The 21,725-nt window shown below is 41.6% G+C and overlaps 1 protein-coding gene across 3 annotated transcripts in view; it reads right to left on the minus strand.

The window, feature by feature from the left end:
* lmo1 (LIM domain only 1) overlaps positions 1 to 21,725 on the minus strand; it is a 59,895-nt gene that overhangs the window by 28,836 nt on the left and 9,334 nt on the right. Inside the window, exons 1-2 of one of the 3 annotated variants that reach the window (XM_043705836.2) lie at positions 19,885 to 20,672; positions 18,377 to 18,583 (exon numbers count right to left, since the gene is read on the minus strand). In XM_043705836.2, the coding sequence (XP_043561771.1) occupies positions 18,377 to 18,398 (22 nt within the window). In that variant the 5' untranslated portion in view covers positions 18,399 to 18,583; positions 19,885 to 20,672. Of the gene's footprint in view, positions 1 to 18,376; positions 18,584 to 18,942; positions 19,106 to 19,884; positions 20,673 to 21,725 lie in introns of those variants that run through there. The other 2 variants (XM_043705839.2, XM_087996536.1) reach the window with 2 other exon arrangements.

Consider the following 21,725-nt stretch of genomic DNA (forward strand, 5'->3'; position numbering starts at 1 on the left):
TTTCCTACATATTGGGCCTTAGCCCTTAATCATTGTAAATCATTCAGACTAATTCAACCTAAATTACTTCAGACAGGCTTTTAGCTTTAGACATTAAAGATAAGATATCTATTTATGATAAACCTGTCTGAACACTTATGTAGATGCACTTGCAAAAAAAAAACCCAAGGCAACTACAACTGAACTTTTCAGGAATCCAGCTACCATTTCCTTCATCTACATAAGCAATGCATTTTATGACAGCAAGTTGGTTAAATGAACTTCAAATTGAAGCTTAATTTTTAAAGAGTTGAAGGCACAAATCCAAATGTCAATTTAGGCATTGAAATGTTGCAGCAGTTAGCCATGAAGCAAGAGCTGCCTGCAACCATCCCAATCTGATGGAGGGGGCTGTCAGAAAGGTTTAGTTGATGAGCTTCAATTTGTTGCCACGAACTCAGTTGGAGGAATGTATACCTGACTTTGAGCAAAACAAAGTATGTTGTAATGATTTACCAATCGGTTTGTTCTAAGCTAGCATGGAGAACTTTAAGTATGAATTTGCTTAAAAATTTAGTCAAACTGAATCCACATCACTCCCATTTACAGAAATCAAGCCCAAAAAAGATCATTTACAGCGAGAATTTTAATGATAAAAGATGCAGACTTAAATGACAAACAAGGGCAAGATGTATACAATTAATGGTAGGGCCTTGATTGTTGCTGAATGGAGACCTCAAGGGTTCAGGTACACAGTTCTTTAAGTTTGCCTCTCAGTTAGATAAAAAGATGGTTAAGGCAATGCTCAGCAACCTTGCCTTCAATGATCAGAGTTTTTGCAAGAGTTGGGATAACACATTGAGGCCTCTTCTGGAGTACTGTGTACACAATTTGGTCACTGCCATAGGATTATTAAATTGGAGAAGGACCAGAAAAGATTCACTAGGATGTTGCTGAGACTGGAGGGATTCAGTTATGAGAAGAGGCTAGTACTTTGTTCACTGAAATGTAGGTTGAGGGGTGACCTTGTAGAGGCTCACATATGAAGGTATGGACAAGGTGAATAGCAAGTATCTTTTCCAAGTAGCAAAGTCCAAAGCTAAGGCACTTTGAGGAGCAAAAGATTTATAAAAAGGGACTGGAGGGGCAACTTTATTGCCCCCAGACAGTGGTGTGTGGAATAATCTGCTAGAGGAAATGGTGGATGCAGGTACAGTTAAAACATGAGACATTTGGATAGGTACAGGAATAGGAAAGGTTTAGAGGGATATAGGCCAAGCGCAGGCAAGTTGGACTAGTTTAGTTTGGGAAACTTGGTTAGCATAGACAGGTTGGACTGAAGGGTCCATTTCTGTGCTGTATGACTATGACCAAGATAAGTGACAACTTTTTTGTTCATTCATGGGAGCAGACATTGGCTAGGTCAGCATTTATTGCCCATCCCTAGTTGTCTATAGGACAGTCAAGAGTCAGCCACTTAGAGTCCCAGATCACAGACTAGAAAAAAAAAGGACAGAGTATCAAGTGGGGCTTGGCAACAATAGAGTGTTACATGATAGTCATTAAGCTAGATTTTTACTCCAAATTTTAGTAATTCAAAAATGTCACCATCTGCCATGGTGGGATCTGAGCCCATGTCACAAGAACGCTAGTTTTTGTTTACTAGCCCAGTGACATTATACCACTTCAAAAGTCCCAAAGAACCAGACTGCTTCTCGGACAAGTAAATTTTATAGATTTATGGATGAACTGAAGGTCAGACATTTCCACCACATTAAGGCACTTAGTTTTCTCATTAATGCAAGGAGAAAAGTACACCATGATCCATTTTCAATAAGGATAAAGCTGAAAAACTTGCAATGTTGAATTCAGAAGGGAATGCAAATAATTCAAATACAAACATCTCAAACTTTACTTTCTACAAAAACTTTCCTGCAATCCATTTAGATTCATCTCTACAGACAGGATTAGTAGATGTGGAATATCAGCACCGCAAGGTAGATTACGGTTTGAACTGCTTTCATGTATTCAGTCCTCTGCTATTGTGTCCCCCGATGGAAGTTAAGATGTTGCGCGCACACTGCATTCTACTGGACAAAAATCCTACCCAGTTTGATGCATCAGGCTTTGCCTTGTCTGGGTAACCAAGTGGAAATGCAAATTTTATTGAACTCCAAGTCAATTTACATTCCATTCCTGTCTAATCTTAATAGCACGCAACTTAAATATACATTGTAATTTTAAAATCAGTGTCGACAATTTATCAAAGAAAATAATCAAATCACCTTTCCTTCACCTCAGACCAAACACTAGAGGCAGAGGTTGTGCGGATCATACAAGGAAGGTTAGGCAATTCATGACTGCAGTGGTTCAAAGGATCTTATCACCTTCAAAGGACAGCCAGGAATCAGCAATCAATGCTGGCTTGGCCAGCAACTTGAAAAAGACTCAAGCCTATTCTATTTAATATCATGGGGGATCAGACTGCAAACTCAGTGCTAACTTTTCAACCTCTTGCTTACTAAGAATCTATCCATTGCAACCATAAAGTCGCTGAAAAAAAAGGTAGAGATCCAAATACTCATGACAAACAAGTAATTGCCTTATCTGATCTTACTTCTGGATTCCCCCGAGGAATAATCCGCTACATCTAAGATCATGAACAAGTTTAAGTCATTACTTATCAAAGCTCAGGCAGATACAGCCTATCCTGTCCAACCTTTCAAGGCAAGCTACCTAGTCCAGAAATGGTCAACTTTGAATTCAACATTTACATCCTTCCATAAATAGTGATTCTAATATTTCACAGTACAGAAGATACATCTTTTAGAAAGGGCTGGGATTGTATTCATTGGAGTTTAGAAGATTAAGGGGAGATCTAATAGAAACTTACAAGATAATACATGGCTTGGAGAGGGTGGACGCTAGGAAATTGTTTCCATTAGGCAAGGAGACTAGGACCCGTGGACACAGCCTTAGAATTAGGGGGGGTAAATTCAGAACAGAAATGCGGAGACATTTCTTCAGCCAGAGAGTGGTGGGCCTGTGGAATTCATTGCCACAGAGTGCAGTGGAGGCTGGGTCGCTAAATGTCTTCAAGGCAGAGATTGATAAATTCTTGATGTCACAAGGAATTAAGGGCTACGGGGAGAATGCAGGTAAGTGGAGTTGAAATGCCCATCAGTCATGATTGAATGGCGGAGTGGACTCGATGGGCCAAATGGCCTTACTTCCGCTCCTATGTCTTATGGTCTTATGGAAATAACCCAATTTTTGTATTGGATTCCTTCAATTCAACTTTAGCTTCCTAAATTTGTGCTACACATTAGCTTTTAGTGCTTTATATACAAAGGCACCCAGAAATCTCTGCATCTCAGACCTTTTCTGGATCATGTGCAAGCAGTGTAAGTGATGGTATTCCTCCATTTCACATGTACTAATCTCCTTAAGTGATCATGCTCATGACATGCTTGCCTGCTCATCCAATACTCCCCTGGTGTTCAAATACAGGCATGATAGTCCTCTAAAGCAAAACAATCTTGATTTTTCAATCCCAATCCAATCATTCTGACCTGTGCCTAAAATTTGTTTCTCGCCCACATTTCATTAGTTTCTTTTACCTTACCGAGGTTATATTAAGGAAGGGAGCTTTTGCTTTGCCTTCTGCCCAATAGAAACTCAGCTGGAGGCTGACCACTGAAGATCTATTCCTCAAAATGGTTCATTGACTTAAGGCACAAATTTAAATGGTCACTTTTAGCCATTAACAATTAACCCCACTGCCTACCCCAAACCCTGCGAGCTTGGAGAAACGATTAACAAAAAAAGCAAGATAACCTCTTGAACTCCATTCACAAAGTAGGGCACCACTGGTAGAGGTGGTTAGTGGATTGATGTCAGCAAAGTGCACTAGAACCAGAAGCCAGCACCAACTCCATGTGAGTCAGTAGCACCATACACATGGAAGCCTTACTTTTGTTGCCTTGCTTAGGATCCCTCACTGCTTCCTCCCTTCAGGAGAAGATGAGCATTAAGTCTGCATATGGGAAGGAGTAGGGTGTACAAGGGTTTGAGTAGGCAAAAAGGATCCTTAGATTCTATTTTCCAAGACTTTCCTTACAGGGGCATTCGCAATCTGATGTTAGAAGTTTGTACTCGTTGAAATGCCTTTGTTCCACATTAATCTCACTTGCCTCTGCTGGGCACTTCTGGCTTTGTGGCATTGTCTTACTTCAGTGTAATCATTCTAAGTAGGTGCTGTCCTCATTCCCATTCTAGACATTCACTGGCTTTGGAAGGTGACAATGCCATCTTGGGGCCTACCCAACTGACCAATTTAGACAAAGCCTTTGGTGTTTCCATGGATTGGGCCTGGCTTCAGCCTGTATCATTGACTGAATCACATGCTCCAAAATAAACTGCTATTTGATGAAGTCCAATTTAGATATCTATAATGACTTGACCCCTGATGAGCATGTCTTTTAGTGCTCCATATCCATAACATGGAGCTAGTAAGGGCCAATAAGCAGTGACAAATTCAGTTTACTTCTGGGACCTCTGGGTTCAAATTTCACCAACTTAAAAGGTCGTTTCAGGAACAATTAAGTATTATGCCCAAATATCAAAAAAACATCTTATACACTGCTTTACAAAGAGTCAGATCCAGGCTTGATTCCACAAGAAACATCTCACACCTCAATTTATAGATGAGAAAGTTGATGCCATCCAGCTATTACTGGACCAGTCACTTCCACAATGCCCCTTTAACCTGTGAGCCTTGTTCTCTAACTGCTGCTGTAACAGTACAGCTCTTCCCTTCCTCTCTTCAGTTACTGTGATTAGTTGTTTCAAAAAGTGCAAGTTCGAATACAATTATGCCATTCAAATGCTGTACAATTGCATTATGAGCATTACAATCAATCCTATTAATATGCAAGGCTTCACATCCAGGTTTGTCATGATTCTGAAGAAAGTGAGCCAAATTACTGAATTATTCTAAATACATTGAGGTCTCAACACCAAAGCCTCCAATAACATTAAACCTGCATGGAGCTGAAAATTACTTCAAGACTATTGCAATATTTGCCAAAGAATGCATTTAAAAGTTTCACATATAAGATGCACTTTAGGGAAAATGATTATGACCATTTTCAGTCCACTGTCTGGTCAGTTAAAACAGCAATCAATCCCATTGTCCAGTAGTTGGCCCAGAGCTGTGTAGTACAATGCACCTCCAAGTACTTTTAGGTATAAAATGCAAAGAGGGCTGCTGTTTTTATTACTGTACAGATAGCTAGTTCTTTGTTTGAGCCCATACTCTACAGCAAAGACTGAAGTCTCCAGATCAATATCTGGAATGACAGTTGTCAAGAACATGTTTGACATGGCTGGGCCGGCTTCCACAGAAAGCAAAATACTCCTCCCCCCCCAACTCTATTTTGATTTAATCTCTACCCTCCCCGTCACTTTGTTCACACAGCATTGCCCTTTGATGTGAAGGGCAGTGCTCGTCACTGGCCGCTCGGGTGTTTTCCTATCTTCCTGGTGGTGGACATCGAATAAAGATTCGTACACCTTGTGTCTCTCACTGTCTCACACACCATGAGTGCTGGGGTATGAATACGCACTACCGCGGGGGGGTGTGTGTGTGTGTGTGTGTGTGTGTGTGTGTGTGTGTGTGTGTGTGTGTGTGTGTGTGTGGGGGGGGGGGGGGGGGGGAGGAGGAGGAGGAGGAGGAGAAAAGGAGAATAAAAAGCAAATTACTGCTGATTTGGGACATCTGAGTGCTGGTGGTCTGGAAGCATATGGACAGAGAAACAATGTTTCAAAGCATCAACTGCCTCTCTTCAATGATTCCAGACCTGAATTTTATTTCTTGTTCAAGTGGTGAGGGTAACTTGATTGAAGTGTGCAAGATCCTGAACAGTCTTGACAAGGAAGATGTAGAAAGGAAGTTTCATGTCAGTAAGTCCAGAGCTACAGGCATCATTTCAGAAATTGGAGGGTTGAGTGGACACGCTGGAATACTGCCTCAAAGCTGGGGAGGCTGGGTCTCAAAGAAGAAGGCAGTTAAATTCTCAAGACAGGAAATTCAAGGTTGTGCAGTATTGGAAATGTGGAATTCAAACTAAAACAGATCAGCCTTGAGTTTATTAAATGGCAGAATGGTCTGCTTTGTGTTTTATTGAAGTTGAGAATAATCAGGTTTTGACTGAAGGTTACACTATCATACTTCATGTGCTACACAGATATATCAGCTGACTCACGGTTACACGAAATTAAAGGGCTAAACCAACATTAACATACATATTTTAAGACATTTTAGGGCCAGGTAAGCTAGTACACTAGTCTGGTTTACTGTTCTTACTCTACCCACCACCCATACTATTTACGCTCAGTGATGTGCAGCTCAGACAACATTATTCCAAAGTTCTGAATCCCTGATACGACAGGACCCAGAACCTCATTCTATGAAAATCTCACCTTTTAATTCCTCTATCAAATTGTTCCCAGGTTGATCAAAGTCCTTCAAACTCGCCATCTTCAATTTCCAGCTCTACACAATTTAAAACTTGCCTCAAAATCCAAAAGAATAGAGCCACACTAATCACCTGTCAGCTAAAAACCTCTATTCTTTGAAATAAAGTATCTAAGATAGATTGATCAGACTAGCAGATTTTTAAAAAGTAACAATTTCGGGGAAAAACCAGGTCTGGCAGCAGCTGTGGACAGGAAGCAGGGTTTATGTTAACAGTCCACTGACCTTCAGATCTCAGTGTGGAGGCCAGGACTACAAGCTGCCACAGCTGAAGCTTATATCAGTAACTTGACTTGTATACTATGTTGGCAGCAGTTTAGTGTTCTATATAGTTTTAGAAATAATGGGCAGCACTGCTGCCTCACAGCACCAGAGACCTGGGTTCAATTCCTGCCTCAGGTGACTGACTGCGTGGAGTTTGCACATTCTCCCCGTACCTGTGTGGGTTTCCTCCGGGTGCTCTGCTTTCCTCCCACAGTCCAAAAGTGTGCAGGTTAGGTGAATTGGCCATGCGAAATTGCCCATAGTGTTAGGTGTAGGGGTCTGGGTGGGTTGCGCTTCGGTGGGTCAGTGTGGATTTGTTGGGCCGAAGGGCCTGTTTTCACGCTGTAAGTAATCTAAATCGGCAAGTATCCATGTGCTTAAACTAGTTGCCCTGCTACCTTCAGGGAAGCGAGAGCATATATACCATCAGATTCTACACTAGAATCTTACCATTGTGTATTTCTTGCTCAAATTCATCATCTCTCCTCCAGGAGGAATTCTATTTGACACTGTCCACTGATAAGGAAGTCTGTAGACTGTGTGCTAAGTTATCAACCATGTGATCAACTTTTGCATCATCTGCAAGCTTTTTATAAATAGTGCTCCTAAATTTAGTTTAAATTGTTGATAAACAAAAAGTGACATGGAACAGGTCAATATTCCGAAGTCCTTCAAGCTTCACTGGCTAATGAGATCATAGTTGAATTGATTATGGTCCAACTCTAACTCTCTTTTCTACACCTTGCCCCCGGCCCCTCCTTTCACCCTTAACTCCCTTGTTTATCAAAAATTTAAACTGGAGCTTGAATAATTCAATGACCAAGCCTCTATGGAATTCCCTTCCATGTTAAATAGATTAATGACCCACAAAAAGAGTCTTACTCTTAAAATGTAAGACTTTACTCATAAGCTCTGTCCTTATTTGGAGTCCCACTCCCAACTCATAAGGGGATAATTCCTGCCAGAATATTCCATTAAGGTCCTTCAGGGTCAAGGACATCTAAAACGAGTGAAAACATTTAAGACAAACCTTTCATTCCAAGTCAGTCAAGTTACTGATATTTCCTCCCCTCAGAGGGATGGTCATGTTTCATACTTTCCAATTTGTAAGTGTACCTTTAGATTTCCTGCAGTACTAAGTTCAAGACCTAGCACAAGTCTCCTTTTAAAATGCTCCCGCTCAATCACCCAAAGTAAAGCATAACGGGAGGGTAAAGTCTGAATTTGGACCTTTCACTTTCTGGGTGAAATATTGAACCTTCCACCTGATTTTTAGTAACTGTTTTCCTTAACTGTTAGTCACCATGGGCACAATTATTCATCAAGCCAAATTAAAAGCGGAGGCCCCATGTCCTTTAGTGCTCAGTCTTAAGACGACTTCAGCAATAATGCTCAGGCAAAAAATAAAACGACTTGTGACTGCTACTTAATGTTTGTCTTCAGTTTACATATCTGGTCAGATCACACACTGCATCTCAGTGAGATATTCAAAGACAGCCCAAGTTCTCATTGCTATAGTAACCTAACTAATATGCAAACCAGTCCATTTAAAATGTCATCCCACACAGCTGGTCACTGATACACCAACAAACTAGCAATTATGATGCTTGTGCTGAAATGCACTTTGAAATTCCAGAATTAATAGCCCTAGAAAAAGAATATTTAATACAAAGTAAGTGCAACCAGTACCTTCATTGAGTGACTAACCTCTCCACACCCAGCTTTGTCCCTCCCAGGTCCCCAATTAAATAGGTACAAGGACGAGGTAAAAATGAGGGCCAGTTTCAACAAGGCATGGACAGAACTGCCCAGGTAAGTTGGAAGCCTAGCAGACAAAGACAACTCATGGTTCAAAGATGAAATTGTTGAAACATCACAAGGTTGGGGTGGGGAAATAGAAGTTGTATAAGCAGAGTTTTATGGATGAGAACAGATAAATGGTGCATGTGAAATGTCAGACAGCTTGATCTCACTGCAAACAAAATACAAATAAAGTTCAGAAGAGAAAGGAGAAGTGTATAAAGAGATAAGTGTAATACCAAGAGTTTACCATTTTGTCTAACATACAATGATTGAAATGAGGGTCAATTCAGAACCAATAAAGGGCAAAGGGTAAGGTGGAGGTGTTGAGTAATTGACTGGAGAAAAAAAAACATGGAGATATTGAATGGTCTAAGGTTTGGTATTAAAAAGGCTGACAATCAAGTTGACAAGACCAGAAAAATGCAAACTATGCCAAGGGAACCAATAAATATACTGCCCATAATCTTCCAAACCACCTTAGAGACAGGACAGAAGAATTGCAAAAAAGGCAGTGATTTTAGCCAGCCACTTCAATAGTTGGTGCACTTTAGAAACTAAGGGATCACCCAGATAAACTCTGCAAGGGGAAAGTTCATGTAGGAGGTCTTTGCAAGTCTCCTAAACAAACAAAGTTTTCGACATAGAATCTTGGATATAACCTTATTGAATGGTAGAAAACATCAAGGAGCCAAACAGCCTGAGTGACAGGGAAGAGTTTCACATGTTGTCAGTTAGTGTTACACCTTACTGAGGTAACACATTGAAAAATCAAGTCCTGCTGTTTCCAGTTATCACAACTGTTTCAAAGTTTCAAAATAAGTCCTACATTTGTGCCAGACCCAGGTTTAACAAATGACATTGCTATACTCAAGACTAATTAAAATCTCAACAGTCTTTGTAAAGGTAGGTAAAAACAATGACTGCAGATGCTGGAAACCAGATTCTGGATTAGGGATGCTGGAAGAGCACAGCAGTTCAGGCAGCATCCAAGGAGCAGCAAAATCGACGTTTCGGGCAAAAGCCCTTCATCAGAAATAAAGGCAGTGAGCCTGAAGCATGGAGAGATAAGCTAGAGGAGGGTGGGGGTGGGGAGAAAGTAGCAGAGTACAATGGGTGAGTGGGGGAGGGGATGAAGGTGATAGGTCAGGGAGGAGAGGGTGGAGTGGACAGGTGGAAAAGGAGGTAGGCAGGTAGGACAAGTCCGGACAAGTCATGGGGACAGTGCTGAGCTGGAAGTTTGGAACTACGGTGAGGTGGGGGAAGGGGAAATGAGGAAACTGTTGAACTCCACATTGATGCCCTGGGGTTGAAGTCTTCTGAGGTGGAAGATGAGGCGTTCTTCCTCCAGGCGTCTGGTGGTGAGGGAGCGGCGGTGAAGGAGGCCCAGGACCTCCATGTCCTCGGCAGAGTGGGAGGGGGAGTCGAAATGTTGGGCCACGGGGCGGTGTGGTTGATTGGTGCGGGTGTCCCAGAGATGTTCCCTAAAGCGCTCTGCTAGGAGGCGCCCAGTCTCCCCAATGTAGAGGAGACCGCATCGGGAGCAACGGATACAATAAATGATATTAGTGGATGTGCAAGTAAAACCTTGGATGTGGAAGGCTCCTTTAGGGCCTTGGATAGAGGTGAGGGAGATGGTGTGGGCGCAGGTTTTACAGTTCCTGCAGTGGCAGGGGAAGGTGCCAGGATGGGAGCGTGGGTTGTAGGGGGGGGGGGGGGGGGGGGGGCGTGGACCTGACCAGGTAGTCACGGAGGGAATGGTCTTTGCGGAAGGCGGAAAGGGGTGGGGAGGGAAATATATCTCTGGTGGTGGGGTCTTTTTGGAGGTGGCGGAAATGTCAGCGGATGATTTGGTTTATGCTCTTATTGGAGGTAGCGGAATCATCCATCGACATTTCCGCCACCTCCAAAAAGACCTGACCACCAGAGATATATTTCCCTCCCCACCCCTTTCCACCTTCCGCAAAGGCCATTCCCTCCGTGACTACCTGGTCAGGTCCACGCCCACCCCCCCCCCCCTACAACCCACGCTCCCATCCTGGCACTTTCCCCTGCCACCGGAGGAACTGTAAAACCTGCGCCCACACCACCTCCCTCACCGCTATCAAAGGCCCTAAAGGAGCCTTCCACATCCAAGGTTTTACTTGCACATCCACTAATATCATTTATTGTATCCGTTGCTCCCGATGCGGTCTCCTCTACATTGGGGAGACTGGGCGCCTCCTAGCAGAGCGCTTTAGGGAACATCTCCAGGACACCCACACCAATCAATCACACCGCCCCGTGGCCCAACATTTCAACTCCCCCTCCCACTCTGCAGAGGACATGGAGATCCTGGGCCTCCTTCACCACCGCTCCCTCACCACCAGACGCCTGGAGGAAGAACGCCTCATCTTCCACCTCGGAAGACTTCAACCCCAGGGCATCAATGTGGAGTTCAACAGTTTCCTCATTTCCCCTTCCCCCACCTCACCGTAGTTCCAAACTTCCAGCTCAGCACTGTCCCCATGACTTGTCCTACCTGCCTATCTCCTTTTCCACCTATTCACTCCACCCTCTCCTCCCTGACCTATCACCTTCATCCCCTCTCCCACTCACCCATTGTACTCTGCTACTTTCTCCCCACCCCCACCCTCCTCGAGCTTATCTCTCCATGCTTCAGGCTCACTGCCTTTATTCCTGATGAAGGGCTTTTGCCCAAAATGTCAATTTTGCTGCTCCTTGGATGCTGCCTGAACTGCTGTGCTCTTCCAGCACCACTAATCCAGAGTCTTTGTAAAGGTCCTACCTTTATGATCAGGAATGTTAAGAGTCATTTTACCAACCCTCTTTCTTAGCTTGTATGGACCACTATTTCACTTCATTCACCTTGCAAATGCACATTAAAACTGCCTATTCTTTCATTTGTGTTGGTGAAATCTTTAAATACTCATGCTCCCTTTAAGCTCCAAATTTTTCTAGAAAACTGGAAGTGTAATCCATCATTGATGATTTGTCTCTGATTGAAGAGCTTCAGAATCAATTTTAAGGGATCCCTACTCTCATGGGCATAAAAAAAATCAACTCAATAGATTATATTTAATAGATTACTCCCAAAGATTTGCCAGTTTAAGAAATCTCACTTTGTCCCAATCCTGTGGGTATCAGTGACAACCCTCAATCATGGTAGACTCTGATGGCATCACTTTATTTATGGGTGATATGCCGTTAGCAGTTTAGGTATAAAACTGAACTAACGATCACCTGGAAAACCACCACATCTCAACTGGTACCCCAGAATGAGCAAGAAACAGTTACTTTTCAAATGTTACCTTAGCTGCTTAAAGGAATAGCTTTTGAAAAGCCATGTGGTGATATCCATGATAGTGGAAAATATACTGTTCTTTTTGCAGGAGTTAGGGAGGGTTGGGGAAAGAGGGGTAAGTGATTCTACACAATCCACTGACATCAACATATGCAAACACCAAGGGTTCATTTGGTATGTCAACACCATTTGCAGCATCACCTTTCTGCTGGAGGTCACTACCATGCAGAGACCTCAGGTCTGCAGTAGTTAGTAGGAATGCTAAGGCATGCTCTTAAAACTGGTAATGGGTAAAGATACTTTGGTTTAATTATATGTTGTGGTTTTCCAACCTGTCAAGTAGGCCTTTTTACAAAACTGCTCATTACTGGGGATTACAGGCCATAGTTTTGTTAACCGACAGGAAAATAAACTTGCCTTCTTCAGGTTTTAGGTATTTTCCTGGAGATGCCAGCACACCGTCTGCCCTTAGTGACCTAAATGCTGCCAGTAACATGCACACAGCCAAGTTATTCAGCTACTCAGGAGCCGGATAGTGGTCAACCTGATAAGTCATTGGGAAATCACAGTAACCTGTTGCTGGCTGAATCTTACTATGTACACACCCCTGGTACCGACCCATCTTCAAACAGCCTCCCTCCCCCAACTTGAACAAAGCAGCACTGAATGAGAATCAAATTGAAGTGCAGCGATTTCTTCCACAACCTCTTTACATAAAGATCCTTTTCCTCAGTTGACAAATCAAAAGTAGAAAAAAAAATAAAGTTGGTCTTTACATCATCTTCAACTCCCAAGTTTGATTTCAACAGAACAAATTGAAAGGGACAGACTTCCAAGAGGATACAGGCTAGTGGAAGAGGTGGACATAGCAGTTGCAGGGAAGTCTGCACACAAAAACAGTGACAGATTAAAAACATACAGGAGTTTGGACTCTAAAGAGGCCTTTAGACCAAACCTTCATTATCTTTGTACTTAACGGTAGTAGTGTCCAGTTCTTGGCACACTGATGCCTTTACATCCATCCTAGAGAGGATACGCTCTAGGTTTCTCACCAGGATTGAGGGACTGGAAGCAGAGATTGATTAAATGTTCAAAGTAGTCTCATGGGTAGATTGGGAGAAAACTCCCACTGACGACTACTCAGAACCAGGTTGATTTGCCAATTACTGGCAAAAAAGAACTAAATGTGACAGGAAAGCTATTTTATACTTCAATATTAAATGCCTAAACTCTGGAATGCACTGTGGAGGCACATTCAAATACAGTTTCGGACATGGGAAAAGTCAGTGAGTGGTATAGAGTTACTTGTACATAAGCTAGCATGGATGTAAATGGGCCAGATGGCCTCCTCCCATGCTATATTGTTGATTAGAGGTTACTTGTATTCCTTGTAGGTACACCAGAAAATTTACATGTCGTTTACAATTCTTTATGGCTAATATTTTGGCTGTAAATTGAAGCATGCGTTCTTGCACAAATACAAGAATTTACTTAGTTAAAACAGGCTATATTCAAATGGCTTAAAGTCATAGTCTTAGGATGTAGGTCAGGCTAAGTGTAATCTGCAAGCAACTTATGTAGAGATTAAGCAATAGTTTATTGCTAGACTTTCTGCCAATGCTACAGATATGATTACCCATCAAGAAAGATGAATACATCAGAAGGTTGCACAGCTCAAATTTCAGATAGGAATGGAATGGCCATGTAGATATTTGACAATGAGTGTAATTTAAACAGGACAGGTGCCATATCAGGGGAAGGAGCAAGGGTGAACAGGTGAGTGGGACAGTTATGTCCTGTCTACAGACAGCACTTGGATCTTTAGTGTCTTCAGCAGACAACGACAAAAGGCAAGAGAGCTGAAAGTAGAAGCAGGCAGTTAGTGGAGATGTACTTGGAAGAGTATCAGGGTGCCGACAGCCCTCAGGGAAAGGGATAGGGTCAGAACAGTTTGGATCAAAAGCTACAGTTCTGAAATGCAGAGTGTAAAGTCCAAAAATCAGTCTTTCAGTTAGCACAACCAAAAATAAAATTTTGCCCTTCCTTTATTGCTATGTCTTGTCACAAAAGCCTATTGAACAATTAATATGACAGCCTTTACCTTAGATAGAGCAACTGCACATTTTATCTTGTTCACGCCAAGATATTTTTATCATTCCCTTTGCAAAATCAGATCACTTTTACCCAAGTTCAGTGTCACTGACTTACTATTAGATATTTTCTAGTCCACTTGTTTAGGTGTCACTACACCTCCTGAGTAGGTGGGTTTTGAACAGGACCTCTTGGCTCAGAGAAGGATACAACCACCATGCCACAAGAGCCCAAAGTACTTTTTACTTTCCTAATCTGCTTGTTCTGATGTTTATGACCCCTCTGGTGCAGATGGGAATTGAGCAAAGGCCTCAAAGTCCAGGAGTAGGGACACTACCACTGCACCAAAAGAGCTTCAAGCCCATTAAGTGATGCATGTTTATGAGTCTCACTTAGTCAATATATGCCTTAAATTCCTGAAGCCAGTGAAAGTCTGATGCATATGCATAGTTTTACTATTGTTAATGTTTCTGCTATTCTGTCTGAACAAACATGAAATATGCTTTCACTAACTATACAGAAATAAAATGCAAATGATTCCTTTGCAGATGAAGGCATCTTATGAAGTTCAACAAGCTATCCTGCTCATTTCACATATCCCAGAAACATGTCCCACAAATGGGTTTGACTGCAATGTTCAAATTTGAGTATCCAAGATTATGTAAAGTCTTCAAAAGATTCTTGGAGGTAATGTTGGTTTTACCATGAAGTAAATAGCATTTCAGTGCTCAAATTAGATATTTGTAATAATGAATTATCCAACGCCACCAATTCAGAATTTATGGAAATTTAGTTTTTCCAGCTTGAATTCAAATAGACATTTCTTCAGTTGCGTAAAAAGAAAGCCATGAGTTAAAGCAGCTGAATCACTTCACCCCAAAACTCAATCGACAAGTTTTTGAATAAAGGCTGATTAACCAGCTGAATCCTTAATGGAAGTTATTTGTTCTAAAAACAAAACTCCGGGTTTAGAAAAATATCATGAAGGCCACTTCAAAACTTGTGGGGCAGGGAAGTGCAAAGCAAGTAGTAATGAGAGAAAAATTAGTGGACATTTAGTTTGAAGTTACTGAAGCCAAAAACCATACATGCAGTCATCAATTTTTAGTAATTAATTAGAAGACAAGCTGTAGGAACTCAATACAAGTGACAAGAACATTACTGTCCACTTCTAAATGACAGATCACTGACAACGTGAAGCAAACAGTATTCTTCGATTTCAGAGTATACAAAAGCACTCCTAAAGCCTAGATTTCAGTTACTGGCAGAAATCAAGCAATATAGCTCCTGATCAAAATAGACTGAAGTGTTCTCTACACACATATACATAAACAATTCCTTCAACTGGTGAGGAGCTCTAAGAAGGTCAACATTTAGATATCTAACTTGAAAGCAAAACTAAGATTCTTTCACAGCTTTCAAAATTTGATCAACATCTGAAAATAGTTTAAATTCCAAAATGTGTAAAACTGCTTTGAAGGCAGTCTTATGAAGCTTAGCAAGCTGCTTATGGAATCAAATCTAGACTGACTGCAAGAGATCAATGCAGTTTTGAAAAGGGTTAATGAAGTGTCAATAAAGCATTTTGGTTTAGCTTAGAAACCAAATTCACTTGCAGCCCTTTCAATTAACAGGGATCTACATTCTCTACAGATTATCAATTTGGATAGCAATGAAATTGCATATTGCGCTGATAGGTGCATGTGCTGTACAGAGATGCTGCCATCAATTTCAGAACCAATTCCAATCCATCAGTAAACCATCTTGCATATCAAGCACACTCCATTTCAGAGTAGAGGGTCTACAACATCCTCTCCACTATCAGCTTTTAATAAGGTTAGGCAACTGCCTTGTCACAATAACACGTCACAATAACACTTCACAAATATCTATTCCAATAAATCAAAGAATCACTTTCAAGTTAAACTGTTATTCTGCACATTACATCAAGAGCTATTTTTCAAAAAGCTAACACGACCACAAAACATTTGTTCTCTCCATGCAATGCAAGCACTGTACAGCAGGATTTAAAAACAGGCTTGTGACTAGATGAAATATGCAGTGCACAAAGTTTGTTTTTTTTATAATAAAAAGATGATAAGGCTTTTATTACACAACTATTAACAAAAGTTGCCATTCTTAAACTTGATGAATGCAAACAAGAGTACTGCTCAAGTTCATGGAAAACACCCAGCAGAATTTAATACATTTAAATGTCTCACGATTAAGTTTGAAACTTATGCTACCTTTGAACATGCATCTGCAACTTGGTTAGCAGAAATAGATGCGATCTTACCATGATAACCATGTTAAGTGTAATAATAACACAAATGACAGTTATTAAGAGAAATAAATGATTCATTAAAACCATTTCTATGAAGTATAAAGAGGCCCTTTAAAATAATTAAGCAAAGTTCCACTTTCATGGTTGAGGTTCACTCAACCTGTTCTACCTTGACAGGTGCCTCAACATAACTCTGGCTACTTAGCCAAGACTGTAAAAAGGGTGAATGTCCCTGCCTATTACAGATACAAGCCAGGAGACAAAAGCAGATACAAACTATCAACTCTAAATTGAGGAATGGTAGAGGTATAATTCTTCTAAGCTATAAGATCAGTATAAGATTGCTTCAACCTGCATCTTTTTGGAAAAGTATAACATCTAGTCTGTATTGTCAAAGTTCAAAAAGCAGAAAACAGGCACAGATTTCTTGCTATTATTCATAATGACTGGTTGAACCCAGCAAGCAAAGGGTGAAGCTTTTAGGCAATAAACAGCAGGTGATCTTGCTCTTCTGAAAGTCCTAATGCTACTAAAAGCCACTTCGTGTACTGTAATTGGGCTTCAGTAGTTAATGTAGTATTGACTGCATTATATGGCCATGTGTATCCTCTTTTACTAATGCCATTTGTATCGCCTTTGTACATTTACCATATTGCTTAGCCAATATCTGTTAAAAGCAATCCAAATCATGAATCATACACAAACTTTTAGCAAGGACAGACATCTAAAGCAGAAAATTTACAGTTGACTTGGTGGAGTCCACTCAGAGAAGCAGGATTTAAAGAGAGCTGCCTAACTTTTTTTGCACTACAGTTTTCATCAAGAATTGCAATCAAAAACAAAGCAGTTCATCCTCATTTTCACCAGCTTAACCCTACCAACATTATGGTATTGGTGACTTTTCTTCGCCTTCCTGGAACTGTATAGTGTACAGTCTACAGTTGAACCATATGTCCATCTGATGGACGGGGGGGGGGGGGGGGGGAAGGAGTGAGAGAAGGAAGGGAGAGAGAGAGAGAGAGAGAGAGAAAGAGGGGGAAGAAAGCGAGGGAACCACAAGCCCAATATCTCACATTAAGTTCTCTAGTCTTGAAAGAGTTAAATAGTCGGTTCACTTCGCTCGTAACGACGGAATCATAGCAGGAAAACAGACGTCTCAAGTCCTACATTAAACCCAAAGCTTTTTTTTTGAGAGAAGCTGACGGCTCATTAAAGTGCTTTATCTAAACAGGAGTGGGTTTATAAACATGCACGTGCTTCTATATTTAGTTCAAAGACAACACATACAGCGGGAAAAGAGCAAAAGTACGAAGCTTTTGAAAAAAGATCGGAAAGTAATTGTGTTAATTGTGTCAATTTCATCTCCGTAGCAACGGGGCAAGCGCCAGTAACTGATCCGGAGAGAAACAAGGACAGAACTGGCTGCAATCGCTCTTTATGAACACGATGGGGAAATGAGAGAGAGAGACCTCGAGGCAGCTCGACAGTCGGTAATCCGGTTCCTGATCTCTCAGCGCCGGCACTGATCCGTACATATCGCCCCTGCAACTTCTCACGGGCGGAATCAAAGCAATGGCATCATTTTCAAGCACAGACTTTCCCATGGCCAAGAATAAAGCGAAGCACACGGGGAGCAAGTGTGTGCAAGAAACCACCAACACAAAAGTGAAATCAAAATTGGGAGGGGGGGGGGGGGGGGTTAGTGAAGGAGACAAGAGAAAAGGAACAAATACGTACAAAAGAAACGGAACAGTTTAATGTTGGATAAGGATTGGGGAAATTTCAATCGCTTGTGGAGCTGAGTTCGTGGGTCCGGACAGGGAGGTACACAAGCCGAAACCGGGGGAAGAGGAGGAGAAGAGGGAAGAAAAAAAAAGACGCATTGCTTCCACACGGCCCGGTGTAAAACACGACAGGAACATGTGAAGAGCATTTCCAAGAGGAAGAGAAACGATACAAAACAGCCTAAGAAAAGTGATCACACACACAGCTTCCACCGCCGCTGGTATTTCACCGGATTTCATTTCAGGAGACACAGACCAGGGGAGGGTGGGGGTTTACCAAAAAAAATCTCTTCCCCCCCACCCACCCACACACTAAAAGCAGCGTGGCTCACCTTCCTCCTTGTCAAGTACCATCGTCCTCTGGACGCAGCGGAGTCCGGGGCACGGCGCTCCCTCCTCGGCTTCTCCAGCCAACGAGAGTCGCTGGCGGAACTGCTGACTATCTTTCGCCTTTGAAGATCGAGAGAAGCGGCAACAGCCGACCTTTTTCCCCCGGTTAATGCAAAACGCAGGAGCCCCACACCGTCAACAGCTGGTACCTAGAAACAGAAATCACACTCAGCCGCTCTCAAAAGCCGGCAAACAGCGACGAGCAGCTTTTTCCTCCAATTTATGTGGTTCTCTACCCTTTAGGGTCCCTAGCTGGCGAATAAATGCACACATTTCCCAGTATTCCTCAGGTTCCCTGGTTAATTAAATCAATTCATTATGCTCATATCTGATTAGCAGCCCCCGAATCAATTATTCAATACACAAACATAATTGCCTGTGCCAGAGGTGTCTAAGTTTTAGCTTATTTAACTCCAAGGACACTAATTACCCCTAGGGCAAGGGAACTTTTCTCATTAATTCTGAGAAATACAAAAGCCCATTTAAGGAGTGTGCGTGGTTGACTCACAGAGGGAACATTCTGTAATACACGTGCATTTAGCAATGGAGATTGCGCGAGAGAGAGAGAAAGGGGCTTGCTACTAATTTATAAATGGGTTATCTTATTTCTTCCAAAGGTACAATAACGAGCCACCCTCGAATCTTTTATTAAACCTTGAAACAAAATGGGACCGGGCGGGGGGTAAAAAGGGGGAGGGCGGAAGATCGTTAAACTGGATTTTAACCGATCTTTTATAAAAATGACAGAACAGCGGTTAGATCCAAGATCGTTCCCTCCTCCTCCTCCACCCCCCCCCCCTTCCCCTTTTTAACATTCAATCCAACTTTAATCCTAACCATTAGGAGTTGGGCATGCAGAGCTGTCCAGCCACAATTCTAAATTACAATCAAACGGTTACCAATTACACAAATTATTGACGGCAGATTTTCTTTTCAACTGCAAATTAAGGCTATTAAGAAAGCTTTTTTTTAATGCAAAAGTGACTAATTAACCAACGGATGGGAAATCTGCAGCCCAGATATCAAAAAAAGCGCTGTGCACATTGCGGAAACACAAGGGAACCAATTAGTTTAATTATCAAAACAGCTAATTAAAATTGCACAGTTCCTAATTAGTTCTTTGCTTTTGCCTCTAATTGACAGGATGGAGATAAATGGGCAGCCGATGAAAAAAAAAAGGAAAACAGAAACTCTGGTTGAATATTTATGCTGACTTTATCTCGGTCTGTGTGGCAGCCTTGAAACTGGGAAATTAATGACCTTAATTCCCAAACTCTTTTACTCTAACTGCGCTCCCCTCTGCGTTCCCTAAGCATTCTGATTTTTATGGGTCCAGCCATCCCGCCAACAATTTACACAGGGAATAAAAGCCATGGGAGGTGGGGAAGATCCAACAATTCACTGCCTAATGTGACAGTTCCCAGTTAAAGCCACAGGGCCCTCTTTGTACCTTATATTTAATCGCTGCCAGAAATCTGATCGTCATTACATTCTCCTTTCAACCCCGTTTCTCCTTGTTGCGATCTTCGCTGTGACTTTTTTTTCCCCCTTTCATCACGTTAATTAACTGTGTATTGTCTTCATTGCCTGGGGATAGGGAGCTCGTCATAAGTGAGCCGGCGGTTTCTTTTGCAACCTCATGTGTTTTGATACAAATTCCATGGTAGTAACGCAGAGCTAAGCAAACCAAACATGAACGTTACCAGGCTCTTCTGAATGTGGCCTCTCCATTTAGGAAGGCCGTTACTGACGTTACGAAGCCCTACCTTATCTATCATGGCACCAGTTTAAATGGTTTGCCAACCTTGAAGATAGGCATAGAAACTGTTTCATTAATTTTGCTTCAAGTCAGTCTTTAAGAAATATTAAGTTTACTTCTAAAACAAAGCTTCCCTAGCCATCTTGGCTGTATCTCAATCCCATTCCCCGGTGAAATCACCCTATGCAAATAGAATTCGCTGTATAGGAATTCGATAGACATACCAACTACAAAACTCGCTGCATACTAATTATTAAAGCTTGTTCTTGGAGAAACCGATGTTTTACCGTGACCGAGCTAATCGTTTTATTTTTATTCCAAGCTTGTAATTGGCTGCCCAACCTTCACATATTTATCCCCACACCCCCACCAACAAATGTTCAATGTACTCCTCATTGAATGGGCATCATTTGCTGGTAGGAACAATCATTTTCACGTGGAATACATTTGCCGTGAAAGTCAGACATTACTTGTGACAACGCCACTTTTATCCACCTTCTGCAGCTCAGCTCCGTGTAAAATATCGAACTCGTTTGTCGAGATCATTAGGAATTTGGTGAACTCAGCATTCTAAATTGCTAATAATTAACTGGCATTGACTGACATTGTGCTGGTAGTGATTTTTCCTCACACAATCTTTCTGCTAGATCCTTATAGTATGAAATATTTTATTATGTGAACTAATAATAACAAGAAGTGATCACCATCTCTCCACAGTAAGCTTCCCATTTCAGATACTCTATGGTGGTAATACCACCCAATGGTTATATAGCATTGCAGCAGTAACACCTTTTTCAGGCTGCGGATTCTGCCATGTACTCTCAATTTGACTTCGTGTTTTGCCATGGAGATAAATATGTCTAAACAATCAAAATTGTTGCATAATTGGGTTTAAAATGATGTTGCAAAATTTAACTTTGAAAACAGGATTTTCAGCATGGGGATTACTTGCATCTAGAGCAGGGCAAAATATATTAACTAATGGCTACATAAACACTAAAATACTCATTAAAAGAAAATCAGTATTGAAAGCAAAATTGTCAATAAATGAGTTCCAGCAATTGGATGAAAGATCCAAGTTTATTCCATTTTTCTGAAGTCACCAATAATTATGCAATCTTTGTTCTCTAATTTCCCATTGATTACCCCAATTTATGAAAATGGCAGATAAAGCATTGGCAAGTACTAATACTTCATGAAACTCATCCTATTCAAGATCACTTTTTTGGTACAAATTACACAATTATGGTATGTAACACTATCAGATAACATATACTCCCATTTCCTGGTCATGTATGTGTCAGCTTGGTTTAGTTGAAAATACTTCCACTCAAGTCTGAAAGTTGTGGGTTTCGGCCTAACCCAATCCAGGATTTCAGCCATTCCATTACTAACCCTAACTAATCTATGGAAATGGTGCTGTAGTTATAATTTCAATGAGCTCGTACGGCATGATGGCTCAGTGGGTAGCACTCCTGCCTCACAGTGCCAGGGACTGGATTTAATTCTGCCCTTGAGTGACTGTCTGTGTG

This window comes from Chiloscyllium plagiosum, unplaced genomic scaffold (assembly GCF_037043375.1).
Source record: "Chiloscyllium plagiosum isolate Xiang-an unplaced genomic scaffold, Cpla_swu_hap1 HiC_scaffold_18, whole genome shotgun sequence".
In the NCBI taxonomy this organism is placed as follows: Eukaryota; Metazoa; Chordata; class Chondrichthyes; order Orectolobiformes; family Hemiscylliidae; genus Chiloscyllium; species Chiloscyllium plagiosum.